The sequence below is a fragment of the Ischnura elegans genome, chromosome 8 (assembly GCF_921293095.1).
Source record: "Ischnura elegans chromosome 8, ioIscEleg1.1, whole genome shotgun sequence".
NCBI lineage: Eukaryota > Metazoa > Arthropoda > Insecta > Odonata > Coenagrionidae > Ischnura > Ischnura elegans.
This window is the reverse complement of record NC_060253.1, coordinates 12809516-12825628: the sequence shown is the minus strand read 5'-3', so window position 1 is coordinate 12825628 and position 16113 is coordinate 12809516. Positions and strand designations below refer to the sequence as shown.

General features: G+C 38.4%; 1 protein-coding gene across 3 annotated transcripts in view; it reads right to left on the bottom strand.

Annotated features, from left to right (window-relative positions):
• LOC124164272 overlaps positions 1–16113 on the bottom strand; it is a 378970-nt gene that overhangs the window by 48571 nt on the left and 314286 nt on the right. For all 3 annotated transcript variants that reach the window (XM_046541524.1, XM_046541526.1, XM_046541525.1), the window contains exon 5: positions 1690–1816. In XM_046541524.1, the coding sequence (XP_046397480.1) occupies positions 1690–1816 (127 nt within the window). The remainder of the gene's footprint in view (positions 1–1689; positions 1817–16113) is intronic.

The following is a 16113-nucleotide window of genomic DNA, read 5'->3' as shown; positions in this document are numbered from 1 at the left end:
GTTTACGAATGAAGTTACAAAAAATCCAATGGTATCATTATTACCTTTATATTGGGTTTTGAGTCCAGGCCCACCTACATGGGTGATATATGGTGCATTTTTCCCTCTTGAGTGTATGGTATTGAGTTTAATTTCTGCTCAAAATAATTTGCATTCTACACCCAATAATGATGACCTAGCGTTTGAAACGCGTAGTACCAAAGTAAAAACTATGAAAAAGTGATATCTAGTTGTATTCAACCAGTATCGTTTGTACCAACATGGCGTCACTTTACATGGCAACGAGAAAAGATGCACAAATACTTCGTATGGGTATAACATACCACGGTAGTGGTAGGCACAGTGTGAGCCATTCTTATGATCCACAGCGTTCGTTTGTTGCGTAATAATTGAACTCTAGCGTTGAATATGAACCGGAAGTTGTTCCGGGAATTGCGCCGATAAAACGCCAGCGGATAAATTTTGATAACAATATATTATCCGAGGGATTTCAAAACGAGATATCGAAATCGTTAATGACGTCACTTGGGGGATTACTCCGCAATTCATTCGCGTGAGAATCTAATTCCACCATCCTTACGACTCACGGGATTTCTTTCTCTTTGAGTAGATAAATAAAGACAGCGACATTCCTGGAGATTTTAGAATGAAATACTGCATCCATTTAGGACCATACATGATCGCTAATGTCATAAAAACCGAATACATTTCATGTAAAATTTCACTCGGATGGAAATAAAATTTGAAATGATTTAGAAATTGCAAAAAAAACTCTGGCTGGATTAGAGTAGTTTCAAATATATTTCTGGAAAAATAGCGTTCATGAAAACGAAGGAGCTTATGAGAGGATTGTTACCTTCTATACTATTTCTACTGTATATATACCTTTTTCTCAACTTATACGCAACCAAACTCTACAAATGAGGTACCAAAATGCACAGAATTTATCAGAGAACATGCAACGGCACTTCTTACTTCCTAAACACTGCTATTGTTTCCAAAAATTGGTTTTTAAATGATTAAAAAAAAAACAAAAAAAACCTAAATATTCCAGAATTTAACGGCGAACAAACTGATACATTTGTTCATTTGCAGCAATATCACGCATTCTTTAAATAACTTTTATCACAATGCGGCTGATTCCACATTCAAGTCTCCTGTTGATACGTAAGTATGAGTCGTCATGTGCGTTTAACAGAGGATAGTGTAATTACTTCCAATGTTGTGTTTAAAGAGGTCCTCTGACCTCAATTTGTACATGAACATTCCAATTAAATTTGTACATAAGACCCAGCCTTTTTTCTACATTTTAAAATTATAAACGCGCCTATCCCTCTGTGGACCTGCATTGAAAAGAGCGGGGGAAGCCCGCTGGGAGCGGGCGCAGCACGCTCGTGGAATAGTTAAAGGAAAAGGTTAGTGAAGAGTTTGACGACGAACAATAGGCGAGATGGCAACGACCGCTAGCGCAGCAGAGCCACCTGGCTGTGGAACAGACAGGCAGGTGGCAGGGGTAACTGCTAGTTATTATTATCATATAACCGTGATTTTTCAAGATGACAAGTGAAGTTTTAAACCAGTACCATGTTAGGAAAAAAGACTACAGAATTCCTGGTTGAGCGGGATTGATGATTTCATTTCAACCGTTATTTGTTTTTTTTACCAATGTATATCTACTCATGCACTTACTTGGATTCCGTAGGTCATATTTCTCGGGGTCGAGGCCCTTCTCCGAGCACACGTGACGTAGCACGTCCACCAATGGCGTTCGAGGACTGACGCGCGTCACGAAAAGCTGGTTGCGCGGGAGGTTCACCTGTACGGGGGAAAAAAGGAGACAACGATATTAATACTGAAAAGCGACGACAACGGGTTGGAGCATGCGATATTATTTGGTTTGAAGCCATATTTAAAAAATTGGCAGAAAATATAATCGCAATGCTGAAGACACGGTTCCAAGAGTAGCGTTCGATCGAATATCACACAACATGCTCTCATTCCGTTTCGAGGAATAAATACAAATCGATATCGCTTCAAAAAAAAAGGAAATTGGCGATGAGTAAGGTTTCCCTGTTGATTTCTCCAAGTTATTTGAAGCAGCCAGTTACAAAATCAACGAAGTACAACCAGGCAGAATAGGGAATTGACAGCTTCACCCTAGACTTTGCTTAGATGAATATCTTAAATTAAGTGAGTGGCACCAAAAAACGAATTACACGCACACGTTCGTTAAAATAACAAAACATAGCCTTCGTAATGTATTCTATTTCCATCAGAGGATATCGAAGTAAATTTTTTTGGAGTTACCATAAATTAAATAAGGATATGTCTACTCTTACGCTTAACTATGCTAATGATAAGATGAGTTACAGTTTAAATATACATGTCACTAGGTTAAAAAAATAAATACTGGCCAATGTTGATAAAAACGCCATGATAAAAAAATTGGAATCTCTTTACACTGCTGTTGGACATATGAGAAAAGTGAAACAAAAATACTTTTAATCTTTTACACTATTATTTTTTTAAACTGATATTGCATATATTGTTGTGTTGATGTCAAGTCATGCTATTCTTGAGAGTGTTCGTTATGAATTCTTTAAAACATAGAAAAATATTTTTTTATATCACTGATATTGAAAATTTTGTTAAAACGATATCTTGATTGTTTCTTCACAGAATATGATAAGTAATTTATTTTCTTTGCTCTAACAGGTTACCCCAAAGGATTTATGAATATTCATTCATTTATGATCCTGAAAATACATTTTAGTTATCGACGATCGCTGGGCTTGGTTCGGGAGGAAGAGAAATTCCATTCTCCGAGACGGGACAACCCCCACGGTATATCACTGATCCCATTACCTCTTATTAGATATGGGAGAATATGATTCACATGAAACGTCAGATACCGTCCCAATGCCGCAATTGCGTGCTGAAATATGGATTCGCTCTTTTCATATTTCCAAAGAGACACGATGCATTCCCTTACTGGTAGGACTCACGGCCGCTTGCGCTAATCTCCATTATTACGTACCTATTACTGGAAAAAATAAGTTGATGAAAACATCTGCACACAGGAAGAATTAGTGTGGAAGCACCAGACGTTTGTCACTACCAGATGAAACTGAATCAAGATTTTTCATCAAACTAAGAGAATGCAGCAAAAATATGCGCGACGCAATAATTGGTCACAACAACTTGCTGAGGAAAAGTCACAGACTTCAAACGATAGACAGACACACATAAATGATAACATGGTCAACATTTTTACCGGATCGATATTCAGCCTTACGCAAGGTTTGTTTCGAGAAAGGAAAAATAAAAATGAAATGTATTGAAAGAAAGGTTATCAATTCGTCTTCAGCCCTAGGTTTCCTACGAAGATAGCCGCAACAGACCAATAAGCGTGTTATATCAGAAATACCGTGCTTATAAATGAGATTTTCGTTAAAAACGCGGAAAAAGTGAGAAATGCGTGACATTCAGCAAAGAATTCAGCAAATCTTTTGCAGGGATGGAAGTTAATGATTCATAACACTTTGACTGTGATTCACAACATAAATTTTGTCCAAATATGGTGTTTTTTCTGAATTCACCTCGTCCGATGATTATATTTCTCCTCTATCACATCGATCACCGGAAAAATTTGCAAACATTATGCTTGAGATCTATTATTTCGACCACAAGGCGGACCTTGATTTAATAAAATCCTCTCGACTCCATCAAATATTTCATATTTGTGTAAAAACAGCGTTTATTATCAGATTATTATCTCAGATTAATCAACTAAGTGTAATTAACTACACCTATAAAACTCATCTCACAATGAATTACTAATAAAAAAAGTCTTTGTAATTAATGTTATCATTCATACCACAGCTCCAACAGACATATATATCGAAAATAAAAAAAATAATCACACCACAAGCACATAAAAAACGATGCTTTTTCCTTCGCATGGTCGACGGAACCCATTTAGTCTATGATAGAAAATTTACTTCAACTTATTTTCGAAGTCATTAGCAATATACTATAAAATGTTGAGAGTAATGCAGTTTCACATGAAGGAGAATAACACCAAAGTATCTCAAAAGCATTCACATTGACAAATAAGACAATTTGGAATTGACAAGACATCTGGAAAATAGATAGATTCAGCGATGAAAAGTTAAGCGGGGGAAGAAGCAGTCATTTCCTCAAGTAGTAGTCTCGGCGGGTATCCACTTAATCCCCTAACGATACGAGCGGCCCACTTGTTTTGGTTACGAAGGAATTCGTAAATTAGACACAGTTGGCACGAATAAACATGGACGTGGTGAGTCATCGCTCAAGAATGCGAATGAGATACGGATGCTAGTTGCTAGGGGGAGGGGGAAATATTGTATCCAGAGTGACGCGACGAAACGTCAGGGTGACGACCGAGCCGTCAAACTTGATCTCTTCTCGACTGAATTTCAAGCCTAGAACGGAGACTGAAGAAGATACGTGTAAAATCATCAGGAATACAAAAAAAATCACAATTTCGATTAAAAAAACTTAGATTAAGGTATTGCCATATTCCAACAGCGACTGAAATAAGTCTAACTGAACACTCAACACGATTTTGATTCTAAACCTTTGATCAAAGTCATTATTTGAACAAAAATGCGCAATCCTCGCTTTTATTTCATAAATAATAAAGTATGACAATTTTACAACGAAATTTAAAATTCAGAAAAGGTAAATATTTAGGCAATCCTCAAGCCACCTTCCAAAAATTGAATCTAACTCGTAAGTATTAGAAAAGTACCCAATCGGTCTCAAGACACATGGAGTCTACCGTGTGCCCTGTGGTTGCGGGAAGGTGTACAAGTACATCGGAGAGAAACGCGGCTCATCGAACATCATCGAGGAATATCATCGATACTTGTGTATCGCCCAAATGACCAAGTGGGCCACTGCCAATCATTGGATGGCGTGTAAAAAAATAAATCCATTGTGATGAAGCGGAAATACTGTGCCGAACATTCAATTGAAATCCAATTGGAAAAACGGCATATCAATAGAGGCACCGGGTAATCGCTGATTAACACATGGGTGCTGGGCACTATTAAGTCATTGGAAGACGAAAATCGGCGCTAACCAATGGGAAGAGACCACAACTGATACACAAGTAAAAATGCACGCCACGGTAATGGCACAAGAATCATTTCCTGATGACAAGGAACGTATTGGACTTCAAAACGGTGGAGAAAATAGACACTCACACCCGCGTATATATTCTGCCCTACACATTCACCTCCTTCCAAACAGAAGGTAATACTGTATTGATTGGTAACGTCATTATTTTCAATTTAAAATAAAAGTATCAAGAAAATATCAAAATAAAAATACAAGAGCAATAAAATTTTCTATGAAATTTCAAGTGAAAACTGTCAAAAAATATTTAAAAAATCCAAAAGATATTTACCACAACGGTAACACAAAAAATCAATAAAAAATGAAAAAGATCTATTTAAAAATAATAATAACTGTTACAACTCTTAATGTATAATGTTTAATCTGAACATTTGATTCTGGCCTTTGTGAAAATTGTAAATTTAAGTATCTATTCCTCACAAACATCACTATACACCAACAACGATACAAATGCGCTATTTTATTCGTGTTCCCACTTAAATGGCTGTTTGGGGTGAGTAAGGACTCATCGGAACAGCAAAACTGTATGCGACTTCGGCGGGGTCATTAACGTGATTGGAAGACAACATCTCACTAACGTGGATCGGTGGGAAATTTCACTTCTGCAGAGCACGGAACATTCGAAGACCATTGACTCCATTGACCGCAGAAATAACCCTCACATGAGTTTCCAGCTTTCTATCCTGATCGAGTGCAAAAAAAGATTGGAAGAACTCCCTTCATCCATTTACGGCGGATTTTTTTGGAAGCATCCTCTATTCCGGAAGCGACAGAAGGTATGGATGGAGAGAGTGCTGAGCATGGAGGGGATGATGTAAACAGTGTTAGAGGGTAGAGTGTTGGGTAGATGAGGGAGATGAAGGAAGAGAATAGGATTTTTAGATAAAATGATAGAGGGTAGGAATTATTGTGAACCTAAAGCGTGAATCACACGATCATTTGTTTCGAAGTTTCGATTATGAATTCCCTCTAAATGATCGCTTTTCGCGACCGGAAAAGTGGCCGCTCGAGTGATAATTTTTCTGAATCACACGGTCCCTCCCGCCGTCGCTTTTCGCATCATTTCCGATATCACAGCTCGTTGTCATAGGACCCGCATCACGAAAATATAGCGCGTGGATGTTTACCTACATCGTTCCGACGATTGTCAAACGTTGCGCTGCAATCGCTCCATATGGGCATGCGTTCTGATTGGCTGATTTGGTGTTTCAGTGACGGTTTCACCGACAGCGACCAGACGAGTGATGGGAATCCTCACCATTTAGAGGTGATCGCGAAAAACAATTGCGCGCAACGATCATTTCCGAGAGATCGCTGGAGTGATCACTCGAAAATGACGAAAAAAATTATCGTGTGATTCAGGCTTACGAGAGAAGTAGATGAAGGGAGGGAAGACACCAAGAATACTTCTTAAGTACTCCATGGAAACCTACATTCATCGGTATAATTCTTCATTAATAATCCTCCATTCACTCCAAAAAATTTCACATCTCAGCTGTGCACTAAAGACACACATTGTCATGAAGATTGAAATTAACAAAATTTATCTCTTAACTTATCCTCAAGTAACATCCATATGTATTAAATCAGCATAAAAACATGCTAACTCAATAAACTCATCAGTTGCACCAAGCATTGCAATAGAAAGCGCGAGTGCTACATAGGTTGGCCAGATATCGTAATTCGGCATGGCTAAAAAGCCTTGAGGGTTTGGAAAACGAATAGAAAAGATTATGCCCATCGCCGAGCGGTGATAAAATTACCCATCAGAGACGTCGATATCAAACACAAGGAAGTGTTTCCTTTTAAGGCGCAGAGCCTACCCCAAGCAATCTCACAAAAACCACAGGAATTACGCCGATTCCAACTTTCTTCGACGCGCTTCGAGATTCACCTCATTGCTGGGCGGATTGATTCTCAGGCACTATTCTCGCCATTTACCGCGGCAGTAAAAAAACTGCTTCCCAAGGAGAGTTTCTACACAGTGATTCGACAATACATTAAATCAAGGTTTTAGTACGCAGCAGAGGAGCATAAGTAAAGACCGGCATTATAAAATAGGGAAACAAAACTGGTAAAGGTGGATGAATTATGTTATTTGGGAAGCAGCATCACTAGCGACGGGAGAAGCAATAAAGAAATTATCAGCAGAATAGCCTAAGGGAAGAGAGCATTCCACCAAAAGAGAGGCCTAGTCACAGCGGGAAACTTAAACATGGAAGTAAAGAAACAATTTATAAACCTACATTTATGTACACTATGTATGTTATACGGGAATGAGGCATGGACAATGACAGCAGCGGAGAAAGCAAGGATAGAGGCCTTCAAAAGGTGGTGCTAAAGAATACTGATGAGGATTAAATGGATCGACCGAGTTAGTAATGAGGAAGGCCTAAGAAGACTAGGAAAGAAGAGAGGCCTCGTGAATACCTCAATAAGAAGACGGAACAACTTAATAGGCCACATTTTGAGACATGATGGACTGATGAAGACAATCGTCGAGGGACAAGTGGAAGGCAAGAACGGGAAAGGAAGACCTCAAGTGAAATACATGGAACAGGTAAAGAAGGATGTGAAAGAGAAGAAATACGTAGGTGTGAAAAGATTAGTCAATAGGAGAATTGAATGGAGAGCTGCGTCAAACGAACCTTAGGAATGTTGACCACTGAAGATGACATGATTATTTCGTTCAATGGTATTAGGCTCAACTATGTGGAAGTTAATACACGACATGTTTCGAACCATTCGAACCATAGAGGTCATTATCAAGTACTTATGACCTCAATGGTTCGAAACATGTCGAACGGACGAAATTAATCAGTTGGAAATCAACGAAGTCTCCTTTTCATTTTCAAGACATGATTATGATTCGACAATAACAAAAGATGGAATATTTCCACGTGAATGCAAAATTAAGAGATGTACGAGAAGAGAGTTATTGGTGAAAGAATGGAAGTGGGATTTTTTTAAATGCAGGAATAAATATGGACCATTCCACCTGAATTAAATTTTGTCCCTTATGGCAGCAAATTTTGAGGAACATTATTTTATGGGTCCAAATAAACTTCCAACTAAATACTCCTAGACCGTTTCCAAAAAATTGTGTATTTTATACTTATTTTATTTTTATTTGCATTTTTGATTAAAAAAACGTGGCTTGAATAATACAATACTCACGATATCAGTGGCGCAGCGAGGGGAGGGTTTTGGGGGATAAAACCCCCCCCAGAGCTAAGAGAAATTTTTAAATTTAATCCATTTTCCTTAATTGGATTGATACTACTAATAGAATAGTGTAAGGATTAATAAAATATCCCTCAGAAAGCCGTAAAACTCACCATATTGAACCATTTATCTTAAAATTCCGTAATTTATTATTTTCGCACCTACCGCTTATCCTGGTGGGTATTCCATACCCCCCCCCCCCACACCCCGGTATTAGTGGCACCTAAACCCCCCCCCCCCCCCCCAGTCTTAATTCCTAGCTGCGCCCCTGAACGATATCACCATAAAATTGTGGTAAATCCATTCTTTACAGATTATTTTTAAGCGAAGACTTACAATTAGCAATAGACGCTTTCATTGTATAAAAAATCATTAAATTTAATTTTCCTGTAGCTGTTATGCTATATAGATATTTTAAAAGTTGTTAATTAACTTTTCTTAAATAATCTCCTAAATTCTATTTTCTCAAATTCTATGGACAAACGCAACAGTCCTTTGTTGAAAACTTATCTTTATAATAACACGTACGGTAAAAGGTTGCTGAAGTATGTTGTACCTCATACCTTTAATTGTTTGGCAAAGGCTTTATGTAATCTGAAATCTTTGGCCGACATTTTAAGAAAAGTGAAATATTGGTTAATAAGTGATATTGTAAACTTGTAATTTCTTTATTTTAATCTGAAATGTACGAAATATATTAAATTATCATAGTTCTGTTTAAAAGCCCCTGAAGTTGAAGATGAAACTTGTAATATAAATGCTATGCTCTCAATGTGCCACATGCTGTATTGAATAACTGGAACCTTCTGACAAGCCATACGGCTTAGAAGGACCAAGTTTGTATATGCAAATAAAGGCAATAAAAAAATCCACCTCAGATTTGGCACAAACTTATATTTTATAACGTAAACACATCAAGCTACCTAATAAAATTAAGAGTAAACTCATAAACCGTATTTGGACTTGAGACGTCAAAACATCTTCGGCTGGTAGCATTGCTGACCGGGAATCGGAAGACCGGAGTTCGAAGCCCAACTAGGCCTGGAGATTTTCTTAATGGCGAATACCATCTTTGGTGAATATAATTTGGAGACTACATGAGAACCTGCGCCGGTATCAGTCTCAAGTTATTGACTCACGACGGATTTAATCACGGAGACGTTATCAAAATGATCAGATAACAACAACTTCACCGCTTGATTAACTTACTTCACATGAATAGCATAGAGCTTTTTAATAAATGGTACTAACGTTTTAGTATCACGCCACGACGTAAGCCAGGTGTAAAAAATACCTTGCAGAAGGACCTTGAGTATCAAAGGCCGGAAAGATAGAATTTTCCGATTAGATGGAAAATCAGTCATTTCACGCCCGTAACCAAATACGGACCCTCAAAATGTCTTAACGTCAAGCTAGCGGAACGGAGGAGTGAGGATATCAGAAATGACATGGGCGGACGCCGCCATATTTGGACCGAAAAGACTGAAACCGAATCAAAGCGATGAGTAATATTTTTAGATCGCACGCCGAGAAAAGATTTTGATGATGGACGCTCAAAACAGGGATGCCTTTTTGGATAGCAACTAGAGATGGGCAAGGTCGTTCATTTCAAGGATTCGGTCTTTGTGAATGAAGTAATTCAAGTGATTCGATCAACTGATTCAATCCCTTCGTTCTTGCGATTCTCAATGAATAGAAAGAATCACAGACGCAACGATCCGAGAGGACTTACTCAATGATTGATTCGGACTTAATAGGTGGAAAATAATATCAGGACTAGAGTCAGTGAAATGATCGAATGACTGATGCCTGATAACCACAATTAATTTTGGGCATCCGTTCTTTTAAAGACATTAGAAAGTAAGATCCGTGAAAACATACTATTGCATACAATTACATAATACAATTAAAGAATTTTATTTCCTGCAGTAAATTATACTTTTCTTAAACAGAGCAAGGTTTATTCTAAGTTACAAGCCTGATTAAATAGATGATCCTCGTCAAGCTAAATGATGGTACGGTATTTTGATGAGGCGACCGACAGCTGAGGTCATTTGCGCCATGAGGTAAGGGGTAGGTAAGGAAGGGTGGAGAGAAACCCGGCGTCGGCATTAGCCTGCTCTTACCGAAAGGCGCCAAGGAGACCACGGCTTAACGTCCCATCCGACGGACGGAGTGTTGCGCTTGAAATGTACTCCACACAACACTCAAGCGGGGATAGGGCAGTCTCTGGAAAACTTCTGCCACTGCCGGGATTTGAACCCGTGCCCGCCGGGTAGGAAGGCAACACTCTAGCCACCACACCAACCCGATCCCGTTCAAGCTAAACGAATTGGAACAGAGGTGGAAGATAAAAACCTAAGTTTTTACACAAGATTCTATTCGCTTTCCGAATTCCTTTTCACTTGGATTTTTCTCAATCAACGTCTAGAGTCTACTGCCGCGGTAAATGAATATGGCATTAAAATACGATAAGATAGGTTTTACTCTAGATAACTTAATGCGCTGATCATAGTGTCAAATTTAATTTTGATGTTGTCATCGAAACGATACTTTGTTTGCGGGCCCACTATAGAAAAATATCATTACGACGAGCTTTTTATTTTCATGACGTCTTTTTTTAATCATCCTCCTAAAAAGAAACCATTTCAGAAACAATTTATTGCATTTTTTTAGCAGCTTCATAACGAGCAAATCACTCAATTTCTTTTCATACCAAGCTTCCAGTTTTTCTGTAAAGATAAAATGTTATTACAAACCAAACCTAGGAGTTTTACACGAATTACTAAACCATTTCTTGATTACACTTTTAATCTCATTCCGTAGTATTTATCATCTACGCTGGGTCATGATCTAATTACAACGAAATCAGTTCCTATAGTGAAACTTTCAATTAGGAAACAACTGCGATGTTGCAAGTGTATTTATAAATGCGACACATTAAAAGTTTATTCCGAGAAATACTTTTCTTACATTGTGCCATAAATGAATCTCATTCATTATTTTTTTCTTCTCCCCTGTGTGCTGACAAAGATCTCGGCATGTAAAAACTAATGAACAATATCTCAAATGACTCTCATTCATCCACATAATTTGTAGCATACAAAAGCATCAGCTATAATAAAATGAAATTAGGCACCCCAGAATAGAACTAATTTGGTGGGGGAGCCCAGAAAAGCAAAAATAACTAAGTATATACCAAGGAAAGTTTATGCATTATAAATGATAGTATGAATTACATACACTATGTTATCACTTACATTATTCTGATATAAATGACAGTTTTCACACACTGGTATGTCCAGAACGTAAGTGGAAGAGATAAACCTTAAGAGTTATCACACAAAATTCTATTCTCGTTCCGAATTCACTTTCACTCCAAATTTTCTCTATCAACATTTTCGACGAAGGAATTAACTATTCGGCGTAAAGTCAGGCCGGGTACGTGAGCACACGAGTAAAATCTTAATCTTTGAGCCTAGAGCAATAGTTACATCATCCTGGATTTCATTATATTCAGTCAATCAAAAAAAAAAAAAAAAAAAAAACGCGAAAAAGAGGCCACCATATCCAAGAAAATGGAAAGTTTAAAGAACAATGATTGTTGAAGCTATAAGGGCCTATTGTGTGGAAGTATACTTTCGAGAAATATCGATTATTATTCGCAGAATGTGCGGTCTACGCGTGGGGAAATATAAAATTAGGTATCTAAAGGAAAGTATCATAAAACTTTGCGAAGACCGCCATTAAATTTTAAAGACGCACCGAAGCAAACATTTCGTTTTTAGCGCAGGATGACGCAACTCAGAGGACATCGTCGAAAGGGTGAGTTTATCCTCTCGATGTGCAGCGAATAACAAGAAAAACTATAATTCTTCATGGTCGCTTGCTTACGGAAACTGACTCCAAAATTTATATGAAACTGCGATGGCGAGAAAAGCCATTGCGAAGCGCAGAAGACATTAATTCTTTTACGATTCAATTATACGCTGAGGATAAAAAGTTGACAACAAAACTTTTGTTTTGAAGTCCTGAAGTCCTTGGTAACCGCTAAGGAGACGATTTTCTAGATTCCTTTTCGAATATCAAACAAGCAATGAATACAAGTATATGAAAATCCACTGATGATATGGACTCTTAGACAATTCAACCTGCACTTAAAGTAAACCCATAAATTATTCTGCAGACGGAAAATATTCACGCAGTTTTGCCTTTCGAGCAAAGGATAATAATTTGAATTTAGTCATGCTCTCCTTAACAATGAATTAAGTATATTTAATTCATTTTAGTTAGTTTAAATAGAATCGTAGTACTATATTTAACTACTAAGGCATATAGCTTATTAATGGCGCGAAAAAAACTCGCAATTTTATATTCGTTCTTTTCGAGAAAATTTTCGATGAAGCCATTTCATCTAGAGAATGTTAATCTCTATGGGACCCCACATAATTCACGAAAATATACACCTTCACTACTGTTAAAGATAAACGAATACCGTAATGTGAGCATATAAAGATATAAATTCCATATAAAGGCCTGAAACTTTTGTTAAATGCTACCGAGTTTCACCAAGTTATTGACGAAATGTATCTTATAAAAAAATAGTTTGCAATTAAAATGCAAACACATTTTAAGTGAGTTTGACTCAGTTGTAAACACCTATGAACCATATAATGGTCCTAAAAATGCATTGACGCAATGCGTTGTAAATATGATTTGGAAGCCTGCTTTCTAAGAGCCATCCTCCTTGACAGCCAAACGCTTGAAAACTCGCTTTATTTCTACAGCGAATGAGGCGAAAACAATCCATCACTAACAGATTCATCTCATCACGAGGATGCCATGTCATTGAGGGCAAAATATTTACCATTTACATTGTGACCATTCTGTCTTATCCTTATCTTTCATCTGAATTATCTATCTTATTCTTATGATAAGACAGTTATCCGCGTGAACGACCTTGTTCAAGGAAATAGTTATACAGCTTCAATATCACAAAATAAAAACAAATTCAGTTTGAAATAGAAAACTCACGATTCCCAATGTCAACCCGAAATCTTAATTTCATGCATACAACTGTTAATGGACTCTAAATCATAGAAGTTAACACTAATTGCATATAAATTTTGCGGACCTCAAAGTTGTAAAAAGAGATAACTCAAAAATTTGACGTTTATAAGACCAGCCCTTCGTGGGTACAGAATTTTTACACTGGCTACTTCTCTTTACAATCACTACATACTACGATTAAATACTATTGAGATATGCAAAAATCTTTACTTATATATCAACTCAGATGAATTAACTACACGAACAGCTTCTATCTACATGAAAGGCACGAAGACTTTAACAGAGATAATACGGTATCTCGATTTCGTACTACCAGCCATCCTTGACAACCGATGTTTACTGTAGCCACTTCACTTTAACAATCAGTATATAAAATGATAATTTACCGTTTTAATGACCAACTATGTTCAATTTCTATCTTAGCTCAGATAGAATAATGATAAGGACTACAATTTATCTGCCTATAGAAGACCAAAGGCATAATCAAAAGAATTGATATTATATCTTGACTTTTTACGGCCCGTCCTTCTTGACAACCGAATGTTTACACTTGTTCATATCGACAGTGGGCGAGCGGCGAAAGGTTTACGGCTCCAAATATAAAATAAATCCAGTTCTTAATCCGAGGATGTCACGACACCAATGCCGAGGTTATCTTTTCAAGCCGCCCCAGCGCGATCTGGTCGGACTTTCGGAGAGAGAAAACAATTGAAGCATGGAAGACGGTTCCTTGGCCGTATTCCCGAATCGTGCATTAGCTGTGACAGCTATAGAGGTCCTCCGATGGGAGTGAAGGAAGCAACGGCCGCCCTTGAACCGGAATAGCTTTAATCGACACGGCGCATTCATGTTTCCTTTGTAATCCGTCCGTCTTCTGAGGGAGGTCACTGCAACGCCCACGCCTCCGAGGAAGAATCGTCCGCCCTTTTCAAGGACCAATATTAATGCCGACCATTCAAAGCAAAAGTCCTCCAGCCGGGCAGTGATCTTGACCTTCACATGACTGCATCACAATGAGCAAATCAGTGCATATTGAAATGGGAACTACAATGAGAAGTTAAATGAACGGACGAAGGCGACTTCGTGGAATTTCAGAACGTTTAAGCATGTTAAAAGAAACTACTTTGAACAATTCCAAGCAGATTTTTAATTAACTCAATCGATTTTAATAACAATGTGCATTTTCTTAACTCCAATCGTGCCCTCACTGCTGTCGTTGTTTGAACTTTAGAGTAGCAGGTAAGAGAATGTGTCCCCATTTTGGTCCCAACATGCCTCGAGCATCTCATTGGTAACATGGTGTTAAAGCACTCGTCTTGGGTAAGATTAGCGAAATAGTGCATTATTGCTGTGCATTCGAGAGCCAAGACTAATAATTCCAGGTAAGCTCAGTGACCTTTTATAGATGAGTAAAGTTAAATATTTAAATATATTTTGTTTCATTTTCTTTTTCTTATTTATTTATCTCAATTGCCCCCGAAGACAGCACAATGAGATCTTTACATCGAGAGTTAAAGCAATCAACAACAGAAGATCACAGACACCCATGTCCTAGAAGGGGCAATCTATCCAGGCGGGACTCGAACCCGCGACCTTCGGAATGGAGGGTGAAGATTTTAACCCCGCCGCCACCGAGGCCGATATTTTGACGTGTTCTTAAGTGTTCCTCCCTGGCTCGTAGATGTGAAGGTTTCCCGTGTCACGTGGTACACACACGTGATGAACGTCAATTCGCGAAGAGAAGGCTGAGGGGACAGTATTGGCTACGGACTCAGCGAGAACAACGAGGACGTGAACGCAATGGTAAGTGTTCGTAAGAGATGTCCAAGTTCCATCTCTTCACCTTTCCTGTTCACGGAGAACCATTAAGGATCCCTCTAGGCTATGGAGGACTCCTATCGGAAAACATGTAAGTAGACGATTTATAAGGTTTTTAAGGTAAGCTTTTCTTTTCCGATGCGCTATTAGTTAAATTTCCGTATCACTGAGACTTTTAAATAAAAAATTGAATGAAATAAGTTATTATTTTGGCCCCGGTGGCGGTGGGGATAAGTCCTCGCCCACCATACCGAAGGTCGCGGGTTCGAGTCCCGCCTGGATTGGTTGCCCCTTCCAGGGGGGCTATGCTCGAAACCGCTCGACTTATCCGAGCGCTCGGCAACGAAGCGAGTGGTGATGTCGAGTGGTATCCCGAGTCGAGCGGAGATCGGTATGCTTGAGACGAAGTCGGCCGTGCGCGACATAGGTCGCTCGAGTGACACGAAGGGTATGTGGCAACGTCGCAGAAACGAGCGCTCGAGAAGTAAACAACAGCTATTTCAAATAGCAACCGCAAATTTGTGTGACAAATGAGACTCCGAAAACGCCATAGAATACTCGGCAGCCCGGGAAGAAGTTAAAAAGAGTTGATCAAAGTTGTGTAAGATATTTACGATGTTTAATTACACTGCGGACTCAATTTCTTACATCCAGTTGGTGCGATATGGTTCGTGTTTGGAGATTTTTCTGTTTTTCTATCGGATTTTTTATAGCATAAGTAAATAAGCGATTATATTCAAGGGTTCAACAGTCGTCGATGGAAGACTATCGCTAACTTTTGGTGCTCAATATATCGGTTTTAGAGCATAACTGTCTTGA